General features: G+C 49.1%; 2 protein-coding genes across 2 annotated transcripts in view; both read right to left on the reverse strand.

Moving 5' to 3' along the window:
* Positions 1–4,504, reverse strand: PRRT3 (proline rich transmembrane protein 3). Its single transcript, XM_083869214.1, has 4 exons — positions 4,459–4,504; positions 2,558–3,669; positions 2,332–2,472; positions 1–1,896 (listed from the first exon to the last, which is right to left on the reverse strand). The coding sequence occupies exons 2-4, from the start codon at positions 3,648–3,650 to the stop codon at positions 158–160; spliced, it is 2,973 nt and encodes a 990-aa protein (XP_083725340.1). The 5' UTR covers positions 3,651–3,669; positions 4,459–4,504; the 3' UTR covers positions 1–157.
* The window catches only part of IHO1 (interactor of HORMAD1 1), a gene marked incomplete at both ends in the record, with an annotated part of 25,527 nt that continues 2,407 nt past the window's right edge, over positions 4,257–27,376 (reverse strand). Inside the window, 9 exons of the mRNA XM_083869283.1 lie at positions 4,257–4,812; positions 5,376–5,504; positions 8,509–9,182; positions 9,552–9,647; positions 10,422–10,525; positions 17,743–17,830; positions 18,483–18,531; positions 20,347–20,504; positions 21,861–22,020. Of these exons, the coding sequence (XP_083725409.1) occupies positions 4,257–4,812; positions 5,376–5,504; positions 8,509–9,182; positions 9,552–9,647; positions 10,422–10,525; positions 17,743–17,830; positions 18,483–18,531; positions 20,347–20,504; positions 21,861–22,020 (2,014 nt within the window). The remainder of the gene's footprint in view (positions 4,813–5,375; positions 5,505–8,508; positions 9,183–9,551; positions 9,648–10,421; positions 10,526–17,742; positions 17,831–18,482; positions 18,532–20,346; positions 20,505–21,860; positions 22,021–27,376) is intronic.

Here is a 27,376-nt window from a genome sequence, read left to right on the forward strand (position 1 = left end):
AGGACCGTCTCCTCCCAGCATAAACTCTTTATTTCTCTCATTTGGCACAAATGGGACCGCCCCTGCCCGGCCCTACAGGAGCACAGGATCAGACCTCCACACCCTCGCAGCTGGGCTCATCGTCCTCCTGCACCCCCAGTCTCTGCCTGTCCCGGGCTCAGAGCTCAATGGTGTCGCTGGAGAGGCTGCGGGAGTCCACCGCCTTGCCAAGGGCTGGGAAGGGCCGGGGGCCCTCGCGCTCCCAGCCCGGGGCTCCAGCGGGCACCAGGAGCGGGGCCCGGCTGGGCGCCTCGTCCAGGGGCAGGCTGTCGGGCGAGGACAGCCCGTGGCGCCAGGGGTTCCAGCTGATCTTCAGGGAGCTGCTCTCCAGCGAGCTGGCTGAGGCGGTGACGGTGACGGTGATGGTGCCGGGGGGCTGGCGGGGGCCGGGCAGCTCCGTGAGCGAGCTGCAGCGCACCATGCGCCCCAGGCTGGGGGTCGTGTCGGGAGCCGGGGAGCCGTGCAGTGAGGAGCCGGAGCCGCGGCGGGGCCGGCCGAAGAGGCCGTCGTGCAGGAGGTGGCGGCGGCAGAGCGCCTGGTCGATGCTGCGGCGCAGGTCGATGGGGGACGGCGGGCGGAAGATCAGCTCCCCCAGGGAAGGGGACGAGCCCTGCTCAAAGGCGGCGCAGGAGCGGGCGGCCAGCACGTTGGGGCACTTGGGGCTGAGCCCCGGCACCCCGCTGCCGGCTGCCCAGACCTCGTTGCTGTCCTTCAGAGCCCACAGGGGCAGTTGCTCCGCCGGGTTGCGGATGAGGTTCTTGGAGATGTCGTTGGCGGGTGTCCGCTCCGCACCGGTGCCGCCGGTGCCGCCGCCGGCCCAGTCGTAGCAGTTGTTGGGGTATTCGGGCGCTTCAGCCTTGCGGCCGGCGCAGAAGTACCTCAGCGCCTTGGCCCAGCAGGAGTGGCCGGCAGGGCTCCGGCGGCGGCACCGGCGGCACACGGGCTCGGCGGCGGCCGCCAGCAGCGCCACGGCCGTGCCCAGCTCGCCGATCCGCAGCCAGAGCTGTGCCGCCCAGCCGGGCCGGGAGAAGCGCCCGTGGGGCCCCAGGAGCCCGCGCAGCCACACGGCGCCGTAGAGCTGCAGCCCGCAGAGCGGCAGCCCCGCCACCGCTGCCGCCAGAAGCGCCCGCGCCCCCGGCTGCGGCCCCGGGCCCTCGCAGGGCGCCCGCAGCACCCGCCAGCACCCCCAGAGCCCCCCCAGCAGCAGCAGAGCCCCCGCCGCGCAGCCCAGCGCCTGCAGCCCCAGCGCGGCCGTGAGGCCCAGCCGAGGGGGCAGCAGGTCGGCGGCTCCCATCACCGCGCTCTGCAGGGCAGCCGCGGTCCCCAGCGCCGGCAGCCCCCGCAGCCGGGACGGCAGCAGCTGGAACTGGGCCAGGCGCTGCAGCCGCTGGAGCAGGAGGGCAAAGGCGGCGAGCAGCAGCGGGAAAGGGGCCGTGCTGAGCAGCAGCAGGGCCGGAGCGGGCAGGCGGCCCCGTGCCCCGTAGGGATCCAGCAGCAGGAAGGTGGCCCGCAGCAGGCAGGCGGCCAGCAGCAGCCCCTGGGCCCCCACAACGTGGGGAAGGTGCGGGGGCCGCAGGATGGCTGTCCCCGCCAGCCCGGCCAGGCAGCCCAGCGCCAGCAGCAGGAAGACGGCAGCCAGTCCGTAGACATGGGCCTCCCAGGAGGAGCCCAGCTGGTGCTGCAGCTCGGCCCAGCGCAGCCCGGTCGCGTTGGCCGCCGGGGCCGGGGGGGCACGGCTGGGCTGTGGCTTCTGTGATGATGGATCTCGGGGCAGTGGCTGAGGGGTCATCCCTGCCCGTCGCCATGTGGCCGAGGGGGTCGCAGTGCTGGAGGCTGCGGTCTGCGTCCCCGGCGTGTCTGCAGGCAGGAAGGAGGGGGACGGTCAGGGGGAAGTGGGGGCTTGGTGGCATTCGGCCCACACCTGCACCCCACCCTGGGCTGTACAGCTGTGGCACCCCAACACTGCAGCGGGGGACGCCCTGTGCTGGCCGGGGCTGTGCCCACCGCTGCCTCCCGGGGCTCTCTGTCAGGAAGAGCAATGCAGGGAGTGGCACATCTCCGGTCACGTCCCCCACCCCCTTGGGGAAGCCCCCACCCACCGAGCATTTAGCGCTAATCCGTGCGGGCAGGAGTAGATTAGGGCCGTTGTCAGGTGGCAATCCTGATTGAAGGTGTCACTGTGTCCCGGCGGGGCAGCTCAAGATAGCTGCCATCCCCCCCGACAGCCCCGAGGCCCCAGGGGCGGGCTCCCACAGCATCTGCAGGATGGGCTTGGACGACGCCCTGTATCACCTGGGTGCCTCGTCCCGAGGGTTCCCGTGCTGGGATGTGCCGTTGGCTGTGGGGTCGTCTTGGTGGCATTTGGGACGCTCACAGGGCCCACGGCACCCCGGACCTGCTGCGGGGAGCCGACGTCCTCCTCGGGCAGCAGCCCTGCGAGAGAGAGCGGAGCAGGGCACTGACACCTGCGGGGGCTCGGTCCCCGCCAAGGGATCCCCCGCACTGCGCTGGCTCCTACCTGTGCTCGGGGTACTGGGGGAGGCTGTGCTGGAGGCGGGGGCTGGCACAGGGCCGGTGCTGAGGACAGACCCTGGGGCGGGCTGGGGTCCCCGCTGCCCCGTAGTCCCAGGGTCCGTGCGGGGAGCTGCATCCCCAGGGCTGCTGGTGGTGTGGCTGGGTGGGGCCCTCCGGGTGCTGCGCTGGTGGGACGGGAGTCCTCGAGTCCAGGGCTCGGCCAGCCCCCAGGACGGGGCTGCGTGGTGCAGCGGCGGGGTAGAGCTGGGCTGGGGGGCCGGGGTGGGGCTGGGGGGCCCTCCCGTGTCCCCCCAGCTGCCCACCGGCTGCGCAGAGCCGGGGCTGGCATGGGGACCCCGGGCTGGCCCCGTGCCTCTGAAATCGGAGACGGGGTCTGTGCCCAGCGGGGCCGCCTGGCTGCTGGCTGAAGTGAGTTGTGCATCCTGAGGGAGGCCCGGGGCCACTGCGTGTCCCTGTGCTGCTGTGTGGGCATCTGCCGTCCTCATCCCCGCTGCCGGCGTGGGGTCCAGGGCAACGGTGGATACGGTTGGCTGAGGGCTGGGGCTGCCGGCTGTCTTGGAGACACTCTGCCTGGACAGGGACAGGCCCTGCCCTGCCCAGGGTGGCCCCGGAGAGTCTGCCCTTCTGTCCGTGGACACCTCAGGGCCTGGTGTCCCCAGTGCAGAGCCATGGGGCAGGGAGCTGTCCTGGCCTTCAGCCTCGTGCCCTCGCCAGGCAACCAGCGGCTCCTCTGTCACAGCCGGGACTGTGCTGCCATCCCTCCAGACCTTGGTACCAGCGCCTGTCACGGTGGTTTCCATCTCCAGGGGTGCCCTGGTGCCACCCCCCATCTGCAGTGGTGGGGACCAGTGCACGGCGTGCTGGACCCCCCAGCGTTCTCTCCTTGGGGCCCCGGCACCGCTCGGCTCTCCCGATGCCTCCCAGGTGGGGGATGGGCCTGGCCACTGCTCCCCCCAGGCAGGGCTGTGCAAGGGGTCCCCACCTAAGGACAGCCCCGCCTGCAGCACCCCCTGGGCCTTGGCAGGGAGGCCGGTGGCCAGGAGCATCCCCCAGGTGACGAGCTGTGCTGCAGCCATGGTGAGTACCGAGCTGATCCTGTGGGGATGGGGGTCTGGTGAGGCAGGATCCACGGCAGCTGCCCAGGTAACTTGTGCAACTGGCCCTGAGGCTGCTGTGCCCTTGGCTACCCACTGCCCAGGGAGAGAGACAGTGCTTGGCTGTCCCTTTCCGGGCAGCCCTGGGTTCTGTTCCCAGCTGTGCCCGTCCCCAGTGGCCTCATTCCCAGTCTTCCCTTTCCCACTGTCCTCTGGTGTTCCCCATCCCGGTGTCTCTCTCCGGTGTGGGTGGTCCTTGGTGCTTAGTGGTCCCGACCCCCAGCATCCACGGTGTCCCTTTTCCTAGTTCCCATCCCTAATGTCCCCTCCCCGCTGCTCAATCCTGGCGTCTCTCCCGGTGTCCCCTCCCCGGTTCTCCATCCCCGGTGTCCTCGCCCATGTCCCCGCCGCCGGCGGCCCCGCTCGGCCGCGCACCGTTCACCTTGGCGCGTCCCGGCCGCATCCCGGCGGGGATGCCGGGCCCGGTGCCCCGCGCCGCCGCCGCACACACGGCTCAGACCCGCCGGGCCGGGAACGGGCCCGGGACCGCCGGGGCCTCGCGGCGGTGGCCCCGCTGCGCGGTGCCGGTTACCGGCGGGGCCGCGATGGGTGCGGGACCACAGCGGGGACGGTGCGGCAGCCGCATCCCGCCGACCCCGCCCGCAGCGCGTCGGGTGGGCTCCGCCGCTCGGTGCGCGGGCCGCGGTGCCGCGGTGCCCCCTCCCGCCGCCCGCCGCAGCCCTGGCGGCCCCAGAACTGGTGCCCCCGGAGCCGCAGCCCCCGCGCTGACCTGCCGGTGCCGGTGCCGGTGCGGGCCGGGCTCTGCGGCGGAGCGGGCGGCGGCGGCGGCGGCGGCGGCCGGTCACGCGCCGCTCCGAGCCGCGGGCACCCGCGCGGGAACCCGCCCGCACCGGGAGGGGGGGCGCGGGGCACGGGCGAGGCCTCCGCCGGGACGGGATCCGCGGGGCCGGCCACGGGGGCGGGCGGCTCCGTGGGGCTTAGCTGGGGTGGACTCGCGGGGGCGCGTTCCCCGTGGCGCAGATCCTCGGGACGTGCATTCCGGACGGGGCACCAGGGCAGGTTCCCGGGAGCCGGGGCTCGGTGGGGCAGAGTAAGGGGGATGCTGCCCGCGGGGCAGGCAGGGCTGCCAGGAGCGAGCAGTGCGGGCTGTGGCCGAGGCTGATCTCACGGCTGCCGGGGTAGGCAGGGGGAGCGAGCAGTCGGACCCACTAGCTGAGGATGGTCTGCCCTACCCCACACCTGCCCCACGCTTGTCTCCCAACCGCCCGGCACGGATATGCGGCGCCCTGGCAGCCACTGGGCTGTGGGACCCTGCCAAGGTTCAGGTAATTAGTTGATCTGCTTAATTGTCCGGCTGGAAAACTGCCCACCCTGCCAGGACTTGAGCTGGCAATGGCACGGCCACGGCGTCAAAAAGCCACATCAGCTCAGGACTCCATCCTGCCCTCCAGCTCCCTGCCTGCACCTCAGCAGTGCTTGAGCCAAAGCCTTGACTTTGGTGAAGACTTTTCTTGTCTTCACCGTCTCTACTCTCCTGTCAGGCCAGCAGGGACATGTGGCACCTCAGGTCCCCATGACAGCACCTGTGTGCTGGCAGTAGCACACAGTGCCCCACTCCTGCTCCCTGCCACCTTTCCATTCCCAGGGCACTGAGTTCACCACCAGCACATGAGGCATTTCTGGTACCCGATGCACTGCTCTGTGGGGTCAGGAGGCTGCGGCAGCCAGTTGAGCACAGGGTCCAGGAATTTGGGCAATGCCAGCACATGGGCCCCAGAAGGCAGGCAGGGCAGGCAGCTAGTCTGGGGATTACTGCTGGGGAGGCCGCACAGGAGGAGAGTGCAGCTGCTCCTGCACTGCACCATGCACTGCCAGCACTGGGCACCACCACAGCTGGGTGGTCTCATCCTGAGGAAGGTGCAGCTGCAGTGCTGAGTGTGCAGTGGGACTGTGGGAAGGGAGCTGGCTGTGCCCCATATACCACAGTCATTGGAGCACCTTTAGCACAAGGCAGGGGCACAGCAGCCACCTCCACATCCTCCGTGCTGTCAGAGGTTTCCTCCTCTGCCAAGTGACTCACTGGCAGGTGAAATGCTGAGCCCCCTGCTCTGTGCTGCTGCTGCAGCAGCCTGCCTGCTGCCTTCACAGCTGGGGATGCTGGGTGGAGGATGCAGCCAGTTCTCTCAACCCCTGTGCCCATTGCCACCTGGCTTTTGATCACTGTTCTCCTCCTTTCTCCTGGGCTCTCTCCCAGGAAAGCTCCAAAACTCCAGTTTCATAGTTTTAGAGAAAATTGCCCCAGTTAATTGCCCTCAGACAGACTGGAGCCCAACTTCGGGTTCTTTTCTGACCACTGTGTGTTTCACAAATGGGTTCTGCCCCGTGCCCTCCACAGTTCTTGGCTGTGCTGCAGGAGGAACCACCCTGACACCTTCCCTAGTTGAAGGGTGGGACAAGACCCCTATGAACACCAGCACTGGCAGTTCTGTGGAGGCAAAGGTCAGGAGAAACCACACATTCCTGGAGTATGGCTGATCCAGCAAAGAGCCTGTGACAGTGAGCTGGGAGTACAGGCTGGGAGGCAAGACCAGCTCCACCAGGGTGTAAGCAGAGTGTCTGGGAAATCTGCTGCCATGCAGCATGCATGCTTCCATTTTTGTCCAGCAAGGCTGAGAGAGGAGGTGCCATCTTCACAGCCATATTGGGACAAATGCTCTTGTTGGCAGCTAAAACCCTGGAGGAGACCCTGAGTGGGAATAAGCAGGAGGACTGTAGGGGCCAGAGTGGCAGCCCAGGGCTTCATCTCGTTCACCAGGGAAGTTGTCCTATGCAGGGGGAGGCATTGCCGGCTGCTCTTGCTGTTACACCTCCATCTCCAAGGATTTAGTTTTGCACTGTGTTCCAGTGTGTGCATGTGGAAAGGAGCTGCAGGAGTCCCCAGGGCAGTCCTGCATTGAACCCCACAGCACTGATGCTCCATCTCAAGGAGCCAGTCCCCGCTCTGCCTCTTCATAGGGGCTTGCAGCAGACACCTCCAGAGGTCCCTCCAAGCTCAGCGATGTGCTGCCGAGCTCCCTGCATCCAGACCAGGGGCTGCACAGAGACCTGCACCCGTCCTTGCCGATCCCAAAGTGCACAAGGTGGCAAGCCCACCAAACAGGTTTTGCCCAGAGAAGGCCGTGCTGGGGCTGCTGGGGAGGCGGCTACACAATGTGAAACCAACAGCCGCTGCTGCTGGCAGCCACCACCAACCCCCTCTGCTGAGAGGAGGGTCCCAAGGCTCTGGGGGGCCCCCATATCGGACTACCCTCCCCCCTACTTCTTGTTAATTAACGTCACTGGACCAATGTTAAGCCATAAGGGTGAAGATTTCCATCTTTAAACACCAGAGAGGAGCTAAAAAAAAGAATTCTCCCAATTCCACAATCCAGGGGAGTTAAACAGCTGCAGAGCAGCTGCCTGTCCTCCTGCTGGAACAGGACTCTGCCTCTCCCCCCAAAAAACAAAACAAAACAAAACAAAACAAAACAAAAACCAAAAAACACACACAAAAAACAACGTGAGACACTGGGCTTTGGTGAAGATGAGTTTATTAAAGCCAAAAAAAAAAAAAAAAAAAAAAAAAAAAAAAAAAAAAAAGGATTCCAGGCATTTCCCTTGGGATGACAAAGCTGGATAATTTGAATTTGTGGCAATATAGTTTAGTTTTGTCAACACCAAAATGTTTCTTTTGCTGGTAACATTTCAGATCAAAAATCAAACACGACACAAATGCCCGAAGCTGTGGGAGCTTCCCACAGTCACAGCTGGGCATGCTGAAAAGAGTTGCTCTGTGGGAATTGGGACTGTGCAACATTGCATCTGCTGGATCTGCCTATTCTATCTTTGTTCTCTGAGAGCCACTGCCCTTGAAAAGGGTATGTTGGACAATTCCTTAATCAGCCAAGAGATACAAATGAGAAATAAAATAGAAACAAAATAACTTCCTGGAATCTCTGAAACCGAGGAATTTCAGCCTGTAGAGAGAAGAGATACAATAGTGGGCGAATCTGAGGCGCTGGGGTTTGGCTTTCCTCGGTTAAACCTGTGCCCGCACAAAGTTCACAAACAACTCCTAAGACAAGTCTGAACGCGATTGAAATCAACCAGAACAACACTAGTCTACTAAAAACCTGAACTTTTACAGAACAAAACGACAGAGATACTATGAGTGAGAAACAGAGTGAAGCCTCCAGCCACAGAGATAGCATTATATCGATCTAGCCGAGGAGTTTCCAGGAAATCTCAGTGCCAAATCTGACTAAGCTGTCTCCTCTGCCAGCCCTCTCCTCCCTGGGAATGTCAGGTACTTCGCTGTTGTGTAAATGCTATGGTAACTCAAGCCCATGGCATCTCTGCTGGGAGCAGGGAAGTAAAGCAAAATACAGATTCCCTCAGCTTTCCAAGCCAGTGGAGAGCCCTGCTTAGACCCCACATAGTCCCTTACAGTATCTCAAACTGGGCAATAGCACTTCCAAGCATCCATGCCTGAGTCTTGCCTCTGACTAGGCAGGTAACACACCTAGAGGAATAAACTGCAACTGAAATGGTTATCCTGTACTAAGGGCTCCAAGCATGAAACAAACCCCTTCAATCAGAAGAATCACCATCAAACAGTAAAGAGCAACAGTCCATGTTCTGCTGAATCAGTGGATTGTTGGCAGGATGAGATTTCTTGGGGCTTGAGGGGGTTTGGAGGCTGAAGCAGCTCATTTGCTTTACACCTGTTGTGCCGCACAGGGAAAGTATGTGCTCCTCGGGAGAGGAATCCAAGAGATACCTTTTTACACTGGAAACATTAATTGGTTTTTTAGTTTCAAGACTTCTCTTTCTTCTGCTTGCAAGTTGTTGCAGGCTTTTATCAGAGCGTGGCACTGGTGGGAAACTCTTTGTAAGCCCCAGCTGAGCACTGCTGAGGATCTGCTGATGGGGAGCTGCAAAACCCAGGTCAGAGTTTTCTGAATTGAGATCAATCAAGTATCTGGAAAAGGAATTTTTTCTGGAGCTCTCCAAGTCAATAATCCCATTTGCCTTCCTCTGCTTCAGCCCACTGTCAGCACATCCAGAGTGTTCACCTTTCCTCTTAGTGGAGTAGGTTTTCTTTCTCCCTGTTTCTTTTTTCCAGGACATCCTTCCTGGACTCTGTTTTGTTTTGTTCCCTACAGCTGCCTTCTCCACCCCGTGGTCTGTGGGCCAGTTGCTGTGTCTTTGCCCAGGTGTAGCTTTCTGTGCAGAATGGTGGAAAACTTGAGGGTGCTGCTGCTGCTGTGACGGTGTCAGGGGTTTAAACCCTCGAGTTCCTCTCCTGAACGCCTTCCTCAGTGGGGTTGGTAGAGGCACATCCAGTGGTACAGGACAGTGTTTCTTCTGACTACTCCCCAAAAAGTGTCTGCCAGCCCAGCACATGCAAGGATGGGCACCACAGCTCTGTGTCTCCAAGCTGTGTTTCACCCCCTGCAAAAAGGTGTTTGCCCTGCCACAGACTGCTGTAGCAATGGGGCTGGCTTTGTCTCCTGGGGCTGAGTTGAGGTCACCCTTAGATGTTCCATTTCCAGTGGCCTGGTTCCTTCCAGGGGAGTCTCTGTGTTGCTGCCCCACTGTCACACAGGGGAAATGAGACCAGCCTGAGCAGCTGCAAACTCCCCTGTCTGGGTAGCATGGCCTGTGCAGGTGCTCCTCACTCAGGACACAATGTTGGTACAGCCCAGGGGAGGTCTGGAAAGACTTATCTGTCATGTGAGGTGGCAGGCTGGCACTAGACAAAAGCGTGTGCTGCTCAGCTGAGGTATCACATAGCTTTAGGAAGCCAAATTCTTTACATACTTTCAGGAACTGGTCATTCAGCTGGGCTGGCAGTGACTCCAGACCCTCTTTCAGAAGCTGGATACTAGATTTCACGTCCAAAATCTCTACATCTTTCTGGGGAAGAGAAAGCAAAGCAGAAGCATTAAAAAACATACAATAATGCATGATAGTAAGAAAGCTTTAGGTACTATGTGTCAGTTTGGTATTGACCCAACGATTAGCAATTTGTATCTTCCTGTGCAATAGATACCCTTAAAGTGCCCCACAAAGGTGGGAGGTTTGGGACTGGAGCATCCCCCTAACACACCGTGTGCCCCCTGTCCTAGGAGCACTGCCTTCTCACACACTGGTGTGATACATCCTTGCTAAATGCAATTCCTGAAGCAGAGCCTTTAGAGAAACCAGACCTCATCAGGGGGTCTCTGACAGCTCATTCTTGTATCTCTCACATCCACTTGCTTTCTTTTCATGTCTTTTTTCCTTTCCCTGAGACACACCTGGTTGAAGGGACAAGGTGCTGCACTTCTGCGAGGTGCTGTCCCCTCACAGGCATGCACTGCACCATCTCCTCCAGCAAAGGCATGTGTCAGGTGAGGCAGCAGTGAGTGCTCCATCACAGCCTGCCACAACAAGGCACTGTTGACTTCTTCTCTTACTGACCAGGGCTTCATCAGAGCTTATAGCACTGTTAGCCAGCACTTGGGTAAGCCTCTGTCAGTATCTGGCCTAGAATTAGCATTTTAATATGTCTTTCCCCTTTCATTATAACAGGAGCAGTCTGCTTTATAATCCACCATTTGAAGGCATTTAATATCCAGTCAGTATTTTGAAAAAGCAGGAGAAATTCAAAATGAGGATTCAGAATAAAAGATTAATTTCTTCACTTACAGCAGCAAGTCTCCTCTCCATCTCCAGCAGTGCCTGCTCCATTTGGCTTTTATCTGTCAAAGCTTTCAGCACCAAGCTGCAGTGACTTTTAAGAGCATCTTCCACTAAATGGGGAAATCAATAAAAACACATTTGCTCTTTCATTTGTAAATGTGAATAAAGTACTATCAATACTATTGCTACTTCCTGCATGGCTTGGCATGAATCACCACACAATTCTCCTGCTGCGATCTCCCCAAACCCTGAGCAATGATCAATGGGGTGGATTTTTAATGCAAGGCACTTGAAATTTATAAGATGCTGCACATAGGCCAGACCTCATTTACTGCCCTCTGTTAATGTGGCAGCTAGAGAGGAGAGGCTGTGCAAAGCTGCAGAATTTGGTAGGCTGAATGCAGAGAAGGCTGAGACTTGATTGTTTGCCAGGTGTACAACAGGCCTGGCCGATGCAGGGGCACCCAAGTACAGCTGATCCACCCCTGTATAAACAGCACTCTCATGCAGCCAGGTGATGGTAAATGGGGCTTCAACAGGGTGGAGGTGTGAGAAGTTAATGGCTAAGAAGTGCAACCAGAGAAACTGTGTCAAAAATGCACAGAAGGCTGAAAAGTGAACGAAAACTGCTGGAGAGAATAGAGGCAAATTATGAAGGAGTGTGCCAAAAACTGGAATTTTCATTTGCTGATCATGGGAAGAGATGGGGTCAGAAACCCCCTGAACCAGGCAGCTGTGAGCAGCACTTGGTAGTGGGGGGCTCCAGCAGAGTCCTGTGGAGGAACATGCTCTCTGGGAGGGTTTTAAATTGGAGCAAGATGCTCTTGGCTTCAGTCAATCCTGTTGAAAAACCGATAAAACCCCAGAGATTTTTGTGATATGATTGGATAAGAACATAACTCCCCTCATACAGCTTCAATTACTCTCATAGGAACCACTGCTGTGCCTAATACCCTACGGGATGGGAACACAATTGGCAGTGTCTGTGGAGATGAAAAATCTTTAGCAATCTAGTGGAAGTCCACTTTAAGATTGTAAATTAGGACAGAGAGAAAGAGCTGAGAAAGAATGGAGAGAAAGAGCTAAACAAGTCTGGTCTTTCCTGTGAAGGGTGCAGGAAGGTGTGTACAGATGGTGTGGAATGTTGGCTGGCTGGCATAAAACAGCATCCAAAGCACTCTTGCTAAAGTAAAGCACTGCCAAACCAATGAGCCAGGATAACTGAAACCCTGGAGTGCTGGAGCACTGCATACCTGAGAAAAATTAGAATAAAGCCTACATTTCAGCAAGTTGCTACAAGAGTTCTGCAGTTAATGAATCTTCTTTTGCTACAGATCCAAGGTGTTTGATTGACTTTGGTGTCAGAGGAGCTGAGAGCCCATCTGAAGCTGTTCCTGCTCATCAATGTTTATCTCAGCTCCTTGGTGAGCACCTCTTGCCCCACAGTGCTGTGCTCACAGGCTGCAGAGCTGCAGGGCACTGGGGATCCCTTCTCCTCCTGCTCAGCTATTTTCATTAAGCTTCCAGGGATTCAATTATCTCATTGAGCTGTGCCCTTCTGTCAAACCGTAGATGGAATTGGTTAAAGGGCTAAAAACTATTAGGGAGCAGCAGGCAGAAAGTGATTGTACAGGCTTTGCTTCTGTGAAAAAACAGAGATGTTTTAAAATTTTGGGAATTAAGATAGGAAAAAAAAATCTGAGCAATTATGGGCTTTGCAATTTGTTCTCTCATGGTGCAAGGTTTTAGAACATACTTGGAGGAAAAAAGTACTCAAAGATATGGAGGGAAATGGAATAAGAACAAGATTTGTGGATTGTGATTTAATGCACTAAGACAAGGCAGGTGACTTCTTTGACAAAGACAACACAGTGGCCTTTCTGTAGATTCAAACAAAGCTTTTGGGTGGAAGTTGTCATGTAATATCAAAAAAGAGGAAAAAAGAAAGGGGGGGTGGAACTTAAAAAATAAACCTCAGCTGAAGGGAAAACATCAGCTTTTGAGCTGAGTGGCATGAGGAAACAGGGCAGCTCTGAAAGGTGCTCATCAAGGCCTTCATATGAGCCAAACAGGCTTAAAATCTGCTGTAGTCACCTGTGTGCTAAAGCCAAAGGGCATTGGGTTAATTAGCAAGTGACACAAGAATGCAAATGCCAGCACCAGAGGCTACAGGTGAGACAGGGCACTGTGGTGCATGGCAGTGCACCAGCTCTGGCTGACAGAACTCCTGTGCACCCCAGGATGTCTGGAAGCCCACACCTTCCCAGCTGTCTATGTGCAAGGAAAGAAAGAGACTGAACTAAGACATGGGCAGAGAAAAGCTACAAGTTAATTAAGTGCTTACACGGTAATCTCCTCTTATGAAAGAAGATTGAAAGTGTTTGCCTCATTCAGCCACGCAAAGCAGAGGTGTGGGGTGGCACAGGGCTGGAGGTGCTGCTCAGGGATGAATACAGAAAATGGCATCTTCTGGCACAAGGAATCCCCTGTGCTCAGATGTCTTTTTACCTTTGCCTTCTCTGAAGGAGCCCTGCTTGGTCACAGTGCACACAGATGTCATCTGGGAGAAGGAATGCTGCAGTTGCCTCATCCATGCATCATCCTCACACACACTGAATTAAAACCATCTCCCAGACTTGAACTCGAGGGAAATTTCTCCATTATTTTAGAACACACATCACCACATGGCTTTGCCTTGTTCTCTGTAGGAGCTTGGCTGATTTCTGAGGATTATCTGCACATACTTCAAAAAATATGCTGTTGCAGACAATTTGGTTGTTGTTTTTAATCTTTTACAGTTTTTCTCTGACAGATTTAGACTGTTTTCAAAACCTGGAAATCGATAAGTTGCAGAAGGGGTTTATACTGGGGGAGTGAATGTTTGAGTGGGCCTTTTAGACTTTTCATATCTCTGGTTAGACACAAAAGCTACCTGCAATCTGAGAGCAGGTTTTTGGGGAGCCTGCCAACCTACGAAGAGAAGGAAAGCAGTAGTGACTAAGGGGAGAAATTCCTTTCATGTCACTTTATCACCTTCCATGTCTACATAGTGAAGATACAGGAAGGGCAGCATCTGCAAGCTTACCTTATCTTGCTGCTCTTCCCCATATGCTTAATTTTAGCTCAGAATTATTTTTAAAACTTTCTGGTTTCCCTAGTCTGTCTATTCTTCTTATTCAACATAGTATCCTCAGTCTAAAAATAGTCTTGCATCCACTGGGCTTGTGATCTGCACATACATTTGACTCAGCACAGCATGCTGCCGGCAAGCAACCAGCAGCCAGCCTTTTGAAAGCCTTTCGTTTGTAGTGTAGGAGTATTCTGCTGAAAAACCCCCTCAGTACAGAGGAGGGGCACTCTCCTTCCCTCCCTATTTCCATACCCAGAAGAGTGTTCAGACTTGTCAAACACTAATAAACAAGGTAAAAAAATAATTGTTAATAAAAGCTTACAATAAAACAGGCCTTGAGATGACTGAATTAGATCAGATCAAGGACCCTGTTAACTCAAGTCTCTTGACTTTGAATATGATCAAGAAGGGCTGCTTCAGAGGTTTTCTTCAAATAAACCCTGCAGCAGATAGTTATTGAATAACTTGATCACAGGCAGAAAATCTTTACTCAGTTAATGGGTGACTTATGCACAGGCTTGTGCCTCTCTTGAGGTAATTTAAATAAAACAGTTTTTTACAATCTGAAAATCGCTGCGTTTTGATTTGCTGTACACTTGTCTTTGGATGCTACTGTTTACAATAATAACATTTGGAATATGAAATCTGGTATGAGATAAAAGGCTGAAGGACCTCGGGGTAGGGCTGCCACCCTGCAGAGAGTTCCCTGCAAATCAGCCTGTACTCAGGTGCAGCTGCACTCATAGCAGCTGAAAACTACTGCCTGAGCAGTCAAGGAAAGGAGCACCAGCCTCCCAGCCTAGGAATATTAAACAGCAACTGCTTCTGATGTCTCTCTATCATCATCTATGCAGCTTATCCCGAGATTGGTACTAACAGCACAGAGGCTTTAAGTAAGGCTTTGGAAGGAAGTTGGTTCCCCCACCCCCAGATTCAGTAGGGGAAATTGGAGGTGCTATAAACCTGGTGAGACACGAGCAGGGAAGACAGCTCTGGAGCTCAGCAGAGCCCTGCATGTTCTCCCTGAGAAGCCATGGAGCTTTGCCAGAGGGCAAGACAGTTGGGCTGTTATGGCTGCATCCTGCTCAGATATACTCTGAGCAGTCAGCTGGCAGGTTTGTGCTGGCTTAGCCACAAGACATCAGGTAGCACCTGCACTGGGGGACTGTGGGATGAGCTGGCCCCTGATCTCACCCTCTGCTACAGCACACAGTGCTCCAAGCCTTGAACTGTGGCAATGAGAGGATTCTGTATCTACTGGAACATCCACAGTACCTCTCACCATCCATGCTGAGGTGTTTTGGAGTCTGGTTAAGTCCTTCATCTCAACAGCTTTGTCAGTCACTGCATGGCTAGTTAGCAGCTACATAGATTTTTTTTTTTTTTTTTTAAATCAGTTTCAAACTTTTTGACTTTTCAGTCCATATGGGACATAAGGGGGTCTGAATTTGGTGTCCCAGTCTGGACCACATCATTCAAGGCACACAAGTTCAAATCCCATAATTTTAAACACTGCCATTTCCCCTGGAAACTTTGCCAGCAGCTGCTGGGCCTGGGCAGTATGGAAGCAAGTCATGTTTGAAAACTGCTCATTGGGCACTGGATCTCATAAGTGAACTGCATCACCTCATACCTCTGTGACAGATTGCACATTACTTTGTCCCCCTTGATGACAATGCATCAGAGGATTGCATGTGGCATGCTGAGGATGCTGCTCATGTGCACTGCAGACAAGGTGCTGTGGAGGATTTGGCTGTTCTGAGCTGTCACCTCTGGAACTACCAGATACCAGAAGAGCAAAGCAGTGCAGAGAGGGCTGAGTGGTGAAAATCGGTGTTTGTATAAAAAAAATAGAAGGCTTTGATAGAAGTGAGGGTATGTAAATTAAAGTGTGAAAAATATGAAAAGAAACGATCTACAGGATTGGAAGCCAGAAGGAAAGAGCAAATAATGAGTGGGCAAGCCAACCAGAGAAACTGTATGTATATAAGGTGGAAGAACTGAGGCCACAGGGTCTGTCTGCCTCTTTACATCCCTGTCACTGCACACTAAGATGTGAGCAAGGCACAGAGCACCTGTGCCTCTGTGGAAGCTGCTCAGCCAAACCTTGTCTCATCTCCAGTGCCAGACACAGCTCTATCCACTGTGTGCAAGCACATATGGACACTCAAAAGAGAACATTCTGAAAAAACCTTCCTGCACAGACCATGCCAGCCCAACAGCATTTGGAAATGCTTTGGAAATACATTTGGAAAAATATTTTCTGTTTTGTTCTTGCCTGCTGGGTATGCAGACTATGCCAAATGTGCTTGCTACCCACTGCTAAAAATGCAACCCGTGATACTACTCATAAGCTTTTAATGACAGTCTTAATTTCAAGTTCCACCTTCCTTTGCTTTTCAAAACTGTTGGAATGTCCTGGTGCACTAGTTTTCTTCATCTTCTGCATTCCTCTTCTACCTGTGAAATCCTCCACTGCCAATGATTTAACATGTCCCTGCCATGTCACCCACATGCCAAGGTACTGTATTCACTGCATCCACTGGCATTCAGAACTTTTTTAGCTCTTTATCACCTGATTTTTGGAATTTTATACCAGTTTTCAAGGGAATTGCCTCTTTTCAAGGCACTAGCGTAGGTATCTATTTAGTGGGAACTTAATTATCCATCACTGTGATGTCAGTCGAATGACAGTGTTTATCTGCAATTAACCAGTGATAGATGAACCTCCCAGAAATATAAAAAGAACAACATTGTGCAGCATGTGATGATTTTCATTATATATTCAACATTCTGCAGCATGATGCATTACAGAAAGTGCCAATTTTTCTTTTCAATTGCTTTGAAAATCTAGCAGCATGCACCTCTGGGAGACTTCTCATTTTATTCAAGGCACATTCATTTAAAATGGATATGGAGAAGAAACAGGACAGCTGAGTAAATGGTATGGAATGAAGAGGGGGAGTCATGAACAATAGATTTGATTTTCAGTGCCATGACAACAATTTCTGTACATGAGGTATGTGAAATTAGGCAAAGTCCTGCTGCAGAGTGGACAAGCTGAGGCACTGAAGTAATTAGGAGATGGGAAAATGTATAACAGGGAATTTGCTGTGCTGGCCAAAGCAGACAGATTCTTGTTTACATTAGGGTCCCACCAAGAGCACTTGCCAAGCACAGCAAAGGAGTGTTCTTAGTACAATGAGATTGGTATTTCAGATGTACAGCTTATCATGGCCTCCAGCATAATGCATCAGACTCCACTCTTTTTTGCCTGAGAGGGCTCTGTTGATTTAAAAGCTATTTGTCAAAGATGTGCTTTGTGGAAGCCACATTTTGCCACACAGTGAATACAATTATGATCTTGCGAAGGTCTGCTGCCTTCATCTCACAAATACAACTCACTTCATGTTTCTTATTTATATTGAAAATGGCCTCTTGTTCTTGTACAGAGCAGAGCAAGCTCTGTGCTGTCCTGTCAGGGTGTTGATAAAGTATCACACCAGCATTAAAAATTAATGTACTCTCAAAGGCTCAGATCTTAGATAAATTAGAAACAATTTCTTGAAGCATTTTCCCTCCGTAAAGATTTCTGTGATTAGCCACTTCAGAGACAGAGTTGTTCAAAAGTATTTTTACATTATTAGCTTTTCTGGAGGTCACTCTTTTATCATGGCAATAGTGTGCTTCACTATGTGCATCTCATTCAAGAAATGAGCAGTATGAGTTTTGCTTACATCCGAAATTTAATCACTTCAAGCACAGGGGAGCAGTGGAAGATTTCAAACTAACATATGAAAATCTGAGAAAACCTTAAAAACTGAAACTGGATACTCAGGATATAAATATCTAAGTTATTTTTACTGTGTATTCTATTAGTACTCCAGATAGTCTAAAAATGATTGTACTCCAGGCAGAACACAAAAACAGAGGTGTGTTTTTCTCTTCGAGCGCAGTGTCTAACCATGCAACACCTAAATATGAGACAGCAGAGAAAGGGGAAAAATGAGAGAGTAGGGATGGAAAAACTGACAAGTTCATACCGTGGATAATAAGTCTTATCTTCTCTCCTCCCTTAGGAAAAGCAGCTGTGAGTGGCATGACTTGCCCAGTTCACCCCAGCCTCCAGACAACACGCTGACATTTGGCAGTTTGACTGTGCCCTCTGCTGTTAACAGGAGCACAGGAAGGACTTACATGTCTTGGGAAGGTTTTCTAGGCAAACCAAACTGGATTTGAGTTTGGAATCAAACATTTCTTCAAACTTCTGGAAGCACGCTTGCAGCTGCAAAAACAAAGGTAAATGGAAAAGTAAAACATTGCCTTTTCTTTGTTTGCAAAATCACAGCCCCAGATGCCACAGAACAATGACTGCAACTCATGGAATGGAACAGGCTGAAAATGGTTATTTATCTGTCACTTGAAACAATTTGTTCAGCTGTTGGTTACAACCCCAAAAAAGATCTGGGATGGCTCAAAAGGCTCATGAAATCTGGACAGATTTCAAAAAAGAAATACTGATCTATAAAATGGGATTAATAACAACTAATAAAATGAATTATGGAAGTGTTGGGGGAGAGACCTTCACCTTCAGACCACAGTGACTAATTCTGACAGTAGACTGCTTTCTTCAGGCAGAAGGGAAAAAGAGCTGATATTTGCAGACTGGCACTACAGCTTGTTTTGCTCCAGAGAGCCAGAGAAATTCCACCACTGGCTGTGAGCCAAGTCCCTAAAGACCTTGACCCTAAGGCCACAAAGGCAATGGTATATGCAAAAAATCTTACAATTGTTGGTTTAAAGTATTTGCGTGCTTAAGACATACAATGTAATATTTTAGATATCAGCATAGTAAAAGAGAACGTGAACACTGAATGGTCTGTAGTATTTATACATTACTCTTCATTATCTTACATTCTGAATTTGAAGTAACTTACCTCTTGAAGCTTGTCTTTGATGCTGGAAATAAAGGAGCTTAGGACTTCACTAAAATGGAAAAAAAACCAAGTATGAACCAGAAATGTAAGTCACTGAAGTGTTCAAAAATTGAAAAAATCACTGTAAAAAATGAGACAGGAAACACTACAGGGCATAGTATAGTGTGAAATATTAGCATGGAAACATGATTACTTCAGAGGGCATAACCCTTTGAAGCCACCTCAGTTGTTTTAAGAAACATGGACTCTGCAATGTAAAGTAAGAAAAACACACACATCCACTCATGCCCATATATGTCATATACATGAAGTTATGGGGTTTTTACTGTCAGATTTTTGGCCTCTCTCTCAAGTTTTTAATTGGCATTTGCACAACTGGGCATTATCTGCTGGGGTGTGATCACCATGTTATCTGCTCCGGAAGGACCCAGCCTATGCGGTGACCTGCCCGTTGCTGCGATACACGGGTATTGTGTTTGGACTAAAATAACTGTGGGAAAAGCTTCAGCATCAACAAAGCCCAGGCCAGGAAGAACAAACACTGCAAATCTTTTTCTCCTGAGATTATGCCTGTGGTTTCTGTTATCTGTCCTTTTAAGTTGAGCCAGTGTATCAGGAACCAGACTATATTCACGATTAACCCGCCACACCAAAATGCTCAGATTGTTGCTAAGCAAAGTGATAGCCTTTTCCTCTCTGAAGATTCAGGCCATTTTAAATCAATCATTAAAGTGATCTAAATTAAAACAGCCAAAAATATGCAGAGGCCAGCTAGAATCTAGTTATGAAATTAGGCAGTGCTTCTGAAGTCTCTCTAGCCTTATGGAAAGGAAGATACTAATTTTCTTAGTCAAACTTGCGGGGGATACAAATTGATAAATTATACACTTATCTTTGCAAAGATAACATAGTTATTTCTAAAAACAGGCTGCTAAGCTGGGAGCAAGTCTGGAGTGTAGGAAGGAGCATAAAGAAAGGCATTTAAAGAAAAATAAAGAATAATTATGAGTGATGCCTAAACATTTAAAACTGCTTTCTCATTTCATTACAAAAATTTTCCTTTAACAGGCAATAGAGAATAAAATTTTGTCTTATCAGAAACATAGTGCCCATTGAAAAGGCAAGAGAGATACATAGCCAGATTTGATCAAAGGCTTTTAATAAGAACACACCACTTTGGATATTACATTACAGAATGTACAGTGCTAAGAATTATTTATAGGTGCACTGAGGAGTTTGCTGTATTTCATTTTTGAGTTTAAAATTGCTGGCTTGCTCCTTAAAGTCCTTCAGGACCTACAAGTACATGTAATTCTTGACATCTGACAAAGAGCAGATGCAAATTACATTAGCAAATAACACTTGTCTGGTAACCAAAAGAACAATACATAAAAATCTTGTATGGAAATAAAATTCTAGAGACATGTGCAGGTTTATGAAGATGCAATCTGCACACAAGTGTGTTCGGCAATCCCCTCATCTGGCCCAAATGTAAAGGCCATCCTCAGAGTCCCTTTTATCAGTCCCCACATAGCCTATAAAATTTTGAGAAATAAGAATTTTAACAGAGGATCAATACAGAAAAAAGAAACAATGATAACTAGATAAAGAAAGACAAAAGTCAATTCAAGTTAGAGTTTTGCTGTTCTGTGGGGCTTACAACTGAATATGTTACATAAATTGCAAATAAACTCTATTCTTGTACCTTGTGACTCTTTCCAATTAGAAATTATTTAAAACCTGAAAATACTTTTCTTGGAGAAATATGCAGCTATGTCATGTATGATTTGTAAGAGGGGAAGAAGAAGCTGCAGGAAGTGATAACCATCAGAACAGAAAAAAATCCCAATGGATGTCAACATACCGGTCATATTTGTCCTTTATTTTGTTCTTATTCACTTCAAAGTTTTCCAAGACACTTTTCGCTCTTACTGCACCAAAATTAAGAGAACCCTTTTCTCTTGTTTCTTCATCAAATAACTGTGGTTTTGTCTGGTATTTGGTAAAAATACTAGGCTCACTCTGTGACACAAACAAATGAAAAAAGTTGAGGTACAAAAACAATCAGAACATTGATTAGACAAAACCATTTGTTTATCCATTGCTTTGCAGATAGATATCACAGTGATTGGACATGACAGATTAGATTGGATGAGATGAAGAATTTAGTGAGATTATGTCTCATACAGTGTGCCTAGTTTGATCAATTCCCTGTGGAACTGAGACCCAGCCCAAATTCCTCCAGACACAGGCTTTTCTCTCATCTTGAGGATTTTCATTTTGCTACTATTATAAGGTGTGCAGGCTTTTTTTCCCTTCTGTGTTCAAGACAGAGACTATAAATGAATTTCAGTGTTCCTGAAATGGTGGAAAAGTTCAAGTTGTCAGTAGACTCTCCCTGTACAGGAATCTAAAAAAATATCCTACTGAATTTCCTGGTGGATGACATCATTTTGCTGCCAACCAGCAACATTGACAGACTGTAGATGAGTTTTTCACATGCTTCAATACACATTTTAGAACAAGAAATTTAATATTGATATGAAAGCTTCGTTCCACAGAATTTCCAGACACTGTGACCAAAATGGAAATGCCTTTTCCTTAAAACATATGAAAATGCAAATTCCCTTTTTTTTTTTTTCATCATGAAAAATGAATTTCCTGTTTTGTGTCTGATGAAAACTGCTCCTAGGCAAAAGGCATAGGACAGCAGATAGCATCTGGAACTAAAGGACAGCCTGGGGCCTCCAAGCTGGCACCACTGCTCTTTCCTAATCTTTGCTCTAGGTGTGTTTATTCAGATCTGGTTCTTTCTGTTAGCAGTGCAGGAACTATTTTAGTGGAGACTGGTAACATCAGAAACCATGAGCTGTAGGAGGAACACTGTGAGCATAGAAACTCTTCATCCCTATCCAAAATCATCCAAGCATCTAACATAACAACAATGCAGCAAGGTCATTGTCAGTACAGGGAAGCAAACACTGAGTAGCTCTGTCATTCTTCCAGAAAGCTAAGGAAGTGAAATACATCATTTTCAAAAGAAAAAATAGGTGCAATATTCTAACTTGACTAAGTAGGTCGTCTAAAGACATTAGCTTGAGAATGATTTCATATTATTTCAGTAACTTATAAAATATGATTGAGGAAAATAATACCTATCTCAATAATAATTTATAGCAATCTGTTATAAATACCATGTTCATCTGACCAGGCTGCTACTTTGTCTTGTCACAGTAAGTATATGTATGTAGGAAGAAGAGGATTTGATTTCAGCAGCTACTGACATTTGCAAATGTTACCACCTGATTTCAGCATTTTGCATTAACTTTTGAACGGTGGCTGTGTGTCTGTAGAGGGCTGAGTGAGAGTGAGACTCACATCCTGGGAATTCTGCTGTCCCGGCTGTGTGCCCAGCTCCAGCGGTGCTGCTGCCGACTGCACATTCTCTGGGCAGAACTGGGAGCCAAAGAGCAGCTGGGAATCGCTCAGACTCGAGTAGTCACTGGCAGCGCTGCTCCGCATGGAAAACCTATTAGGCCTGAAATGGTGCAGAGAGGTTTGTGAATGAGTCTGGAGCAATTAAAAACCAAGCAAAATTCCCTACATGGCCTGCTGGAACTGCTTGATCGTGGCCCATGCCAACATGTTAATTTTTACTCCCTGCTTGGAAGGTGTTGCTCCTATAATGGCACAAGGTTGAACTGTAAGACAAACCAGAGAGGTTATCTTAAACTAGCACATCCATGCAAACAAAGTGTGGGAGTTTCACATTCACCTTATAGGAGTGGAAGTGTTTCTCCAGCATGTTCTGCAGACAGAAGACCAAACTCATGACTGGGCATCTAACACTGCTCATCCTACCTGCCTCATCAATCAGTCTTAGTTAAAGAGACACCCTGAGCTTCTAGCAACTGCTGGGTCTCTCCCTTTCAGCTACTCTGGGTAACAATTTCTGTTGTAACTCAGCTGTTGCTTTGATTAATTGTAAGGCAGTTCCAAGAGAATAAACCTTTCTGACTAATAGTTTACATTTCTTGGGCATTTATTCTCCAGATGCCTTAAGTCTAACACAGCAGAACAACAAATAAATAGAGGTAGCATATGGCTGGATGAACTGATATGAATTGCTGGAAGTGTTTCAAACATATTAACATGCTACTCAAAAGTGCTCTTCTTTCCCTTGAGCCTTATTCAAATAAATATTTTCTAGACACCCTTGATTTTCTACTGTGTTTCTTTGATTCTACTCCTCTTCAGAAACGCTCTTACACTCCTCACCTGCTTTATGGGCTAGGATTGTGGCACAGGACCACCTTCCCTCAGACAAGGGACGTTGCACAGCTGCAAAGTTTCTCATTGTGTTGGAGGATGGCTTCAACTTTTTATTAGCAAAAATACGTACAAGAGACTTCTTTCATTTTCCACAAAGAGTTGTTCAATGGTTTGGGTTAGAAGGGACCCTAAAGATCATCTAGTTCCAACCCTCTTGCTGCAGGCAGGGACACCTTACACTGTACCATCTTACTCAAAGTGCCATCCCTTCTGGCCTTGAACATTTTCAGAGATGGGGCATCTACAGCTTCTCTGGGCAACCTGTGCCAGTTGCCTCATCACACTCACGTGAAAGAAAATTTTTAATAACAATCAATCTAAATTCACCCTCTTTCAGTCTAAATGATCACTATTCCATTGCATCCACAAGGTCTGCCAGAGTGTTTAGGTTAAAACCAAACACAAAAAAGCTGTGCCAGGTTTATCTTCTCAGTTATTGCTTTTTTTGAGTTACCAAGACGGGGATATGTGTTGCTGCCTTTTGAGCTGGGAACTGGAGACCAAAATACATGAAAATAATTAATTAAAAGGGGTTTTTTTTCCGTATCAAATGATACAAGCAAGAGAAAAGGAACAGGAGAATAACTCATGTATATAACAAGAGATGATCACCCCAATATTTATTAGCAGTGACGTGTTTGGTTAATCCCTAGTTTTGGAAGGAGCCCAAATGTCATAGGCACAACAGGGAAAGGATTTAGCAGCAGTACTTGAACTGCTCAGTCTCCATTATACAGTAGTGTCACTGACAATATCATATTAATACTTTTGGCTTTAAGCTCACTGAGTACACTGAGCTGCAGGCAAAAAATAGATGAGGTATGGGTTTCTGGATTCTCAAAAAGCCTGATAAGTCTGTCTGAATTCAAACCTTCTCCCTAATCCCTCTCTGGACCCCAAATCTGCTAAGAAAAAAATCTGAAGACAATTTTACTTGCACAGCTTCTTGTTTCCATCTCAGCTGAGCTTTGTTTAAAAAAAAAAAAAAAAAAAAAAAAAAAAAAAATTCTTAATCCACCGGCAGTATGTGGGGGAGGCGTGAGCACATGGGCTGCCACGACCCCACACAGGCAGAGGCCCTGCCTGCAATGTGAGTAGCACATCTTCTGCACCAGTTTTCTAAATCCTCTTGTCTTCCAGCCAAAAAAAGCTCCCTCTTAGTTTGAGGAAGCGTTTCTTTAACCTTTAGATGCTTTACGGTCTTGACAAACCCCCTTTGAAAATGTCCGGTACAATTGGTGAATATCGCACCCCACAATATCCTCATTTTCTCAGATGCTTTGTGTTATTTAATGCTTGAAGCACAAAATTCTTATAACAAAGATTTTATGAGGAGTATTGAGATGAGAGGACTTTATGAGCCAAGTGACTTCCTCAGCTTACTCTGCACTACAACCAAAGGCAGCTGTTGGTCGCTTTGGAGCCCAGTTTTTCTGTCTTTAGTCCACTACTTCAGCAGTTGGTATAGGAATGATGGCATTTTTGCACATTAGAGGGGGAGGTGAAACAGATGTCTCTTTTGAATACACTCATTCCCCCGAGCAATGGATTTCTTTCTCCCTTGCTTAACACTGCTGGCAATTAATTTACTAACAGGACCATCTGGGCAAGCCATCAGCCTGGCCATGCTTGGCCCCAGCCTGTCCCTGTCAGAGAGGTTAAACAACCGTGATCACGTGTGGGATCAGATCCGTGATCAGGCAACTCCAGCTCTTCTGACCACCTGACCATTCCCTTCAGAGTGCCTGAGATGCAGGGATGCATGTTCTGTCCTAAATATAAACCCCTTCCCATAAACAGCAAGGAAACATCCCAGGTATGCAATTCCACTTAGCAGTCCCTCCTAAGTGAGAAGTGCAATAGTTTACCTCAGGAGAACTTCTGGCTTTCTGTTAACATGAGCCATGCCCCAAATCGTCCCTGTGTTGGTGCCCATAACAATCCTTTGGTACTGGCACTAGCATATGCATCCAAAGCAAAAACAACTTTAGATATGCAAAACAAGCTCTTGACAGCTCCAAAAAGTGGTAAATCATCCTCTGCTGACTTATGGTCAAATGACTTCATTTTCCTACCTAACTTAATGCAAGGTATTGCAATATTGGCAGCTCCAACCCTTTCTCGTGATATGAGCGTGATCTAAAAAAATCTGCAGCGTTCTGCATATCTGGGGAGTCAGCTAGATCTTTCCAGTCTCTGTTTTCTTGTTGTCAGTGGAAATTCCCTCTCTATAGGAGGAGTTAGAACTTTCAGGAGCTTCTTTCCTTTTGTAATTTTCTGACTTCAAATATTTTAGCACAATCACATGCAAACATGTAACTTTCATCTTTCATTCAAAGGTTCTGCCTTACCTCAAAACAAACATGGCATGTGATAAATACCCTCTTCTTATGTTTCCCAGATGTTTTAGAGACATTGACAAACTAAAGCCTCATAACTGTAAATTGCCATTGGCCTCATCAATCTTTTTTAAAAAACTGATATCCACATTTTATTGTTTGTATCCCTCCTAATGTGCCAACACCAAGGTTTAAGAGTCATTTGAAAAAGCAAACTGAGACTTCTACAACTTGCAATGTAACATTTATCTGGAGTGTTGCTATAAGTGATTTTCTCTGGTTCTGTCATCCCCACTGAACCTGTGCCAACATCCCTCTTCTTCTCAAACACTGTGGGTGAAGCTCACTTACACTTTTCTGACACATTTCTTCAAAGAGCAGTAAAGCCTCTTTCCCAAAGAAGAGATCTTTCTTTCCTAGTAGCAGTGTCTTGAGTAGGATCAGTACCATATGATCCTTGAGTAGGATCATAAAGTCTCTCTTCTCCTGGTTCCCTTCCAGAAAATCTCATAGCCCTTTCTGCTCGTCCTCATTTAGGGACCAGGGGTGAATCACAACAAATCCAATTTAAATTCCGGGAGCTGCTATTCACCTGCTCTTCCTCCTGGCTTTAGCCTGTATCTATAGGAACTGTCTCTAGCTCTGCTATACTGCTCTCATCCTCACTATCAGCTGCCTGCCAATGTGCCAATGTGCTCCCCAAATGAGCAAGGATCAGCCTTGGCTTTGGGTGCAGAGGAGGTGGAGGAGTTTAAATCAAGGAGTTCAAGCTGCTGTTGCAGCCTCCAGCCATTTGCCACTGGAAACAGTCATAGCAGAAAATTATTCTTCTGCTTCCTCTCCTCTGGAATGGCATGACCTGCTTGCTGCAAATAATTTGCACCACATCCTAAAAGGAATTTCTACAGATTCTGGCTCTGGCCCTAATGCATTAACCACGATGAAATTCCTCTCAGTTATTCAGCTCAAACACTGTCTCCAGTTTCCAGATTTCAGGTTCAAAATCCCTCTGGTCTTATTTTAATTTCTCAAGGTTATTTTTACTTTCTATGAGTTTATTAATTATTCATTCAGCTGTGATTCAATACTGCCCAGACATCCTTACCTTGGGATCCGTGTTAGTCTTTTGTCCTGGGCAAGTTGCTGGTTAAAATGGGGCCTTTTCCCTAAGAGGAGACTGGGATTTCTGCAGAGCAGCCCTGTTTGCTCCCACAAACTGCATCCTCAACCATATTAAAAGTTAGGCATCTGGAGACAGGGATTTTTTTTTGCCATCCCCCTCTCTAGCCTGAAGCCATCTTCCAGCCTGCACTTACAGCCCCAGTTTCTCATTCCTGTGAGGCTCTGGAATTTTACAGCTGCTCTCCTGGTCTTTGTCCTGGCTGTCTCCTTCATTTTCTGCTTATTCTCGAAACTTAATGCAACTTTCAAAATATGTGACCTTGTGGTGTGTGATGGAATTTCATGGGATAATGGATTGAATGAGGTTTTTAAACTTGGAAGTTATTCTCAACAGCAGAAATAAACCATAGAGAGTAGTGCCCCAAGTAGCCTCAACTTCAAGCATCCCTTTAGGATGCCTCTTTAATATTTTCATAATTTCTTGGCCTTACACACACTCTGGCAGGCTTTCTGCTTCTGATGTCTTTGGAAGTCAGTATATGAGTAGCTTTTATCCATCTAGCAAGTTACTTATTTTCTCATGGTACAAGAAATTTCTCATAACTTCAATTTCAAATCGAAATAATCAAGTCTAAATAATCTTTCTGCCTCAGGCAAGCTTTTAACCCTTTGGGTTGTACAGTTTAATTTATTATTTTAATTAGGTTTCTTATTAATATTCCAGAATCTCTTTTCTTTTAATTAGCAGCAGTGGATTTTTTGGCTTCTGCTTCTCCTGCAAAGAGAAGTGCTACCACTCTCATGGTAGCACTGGAAGAGTAAACAGTCTGAACAGGGATCCTGTGCTCAGTTCAGGCCAAGACAAGCTGTGTCTCCTCCCCTGAGAGCTCCCTGGCCAAGACGGGGATCAATACCTACTGATGGTGTCTGAAAATGCACTTTCAGCATCACACCCCTGTGATGCTTACGCAGTCAATCAAAGGCTGAACGAAGCATCACTGCTCTTGTGGCTGCTGTTCTTGCATCCTCTGTGATCCCCCTCCACCAGCCCTCCTGGCTGGGCAGGTGGCAGCACTGCTCTAAGGTGGCACTTTCTCTAAT

This window comes from Zosterops lateralis, assembly GCF_965231275.1.
Source record: "Zosterops lateralis genome assembly, chromosome: 11".
Classification (NCBI taxonomy): domain Eukaryota; kingdom Metazoa; phylum Chordata; class Aves; order Passeriformes; family Zosteropidae; genus Zosterops; species Zosterops lateralis.

Coding starts and splice junctions, on each gene's coding strand:
- PRRT3 (XM_083869214.1), bottom strand. CDS start 3,650: ATGGCTGCAGCACAGCTCGTCACCTGGGGGATGCTCCTGGCCACCGGC. Junction 2,473..2,557: donor CCCCAGTACCCCGAGCACAG/GTAGGAGCCAGC, acceptor TCTCTCTCGCAG/GGCTGCTGCCCGAGGAGGAC. Junction 1,897..2,331: donor CCTCGGGACGAGGCACCCAG/GTGATACAGGGC, acceptor TCCTGCCTGCAG/ACACGCCGGGGACGCAGACC.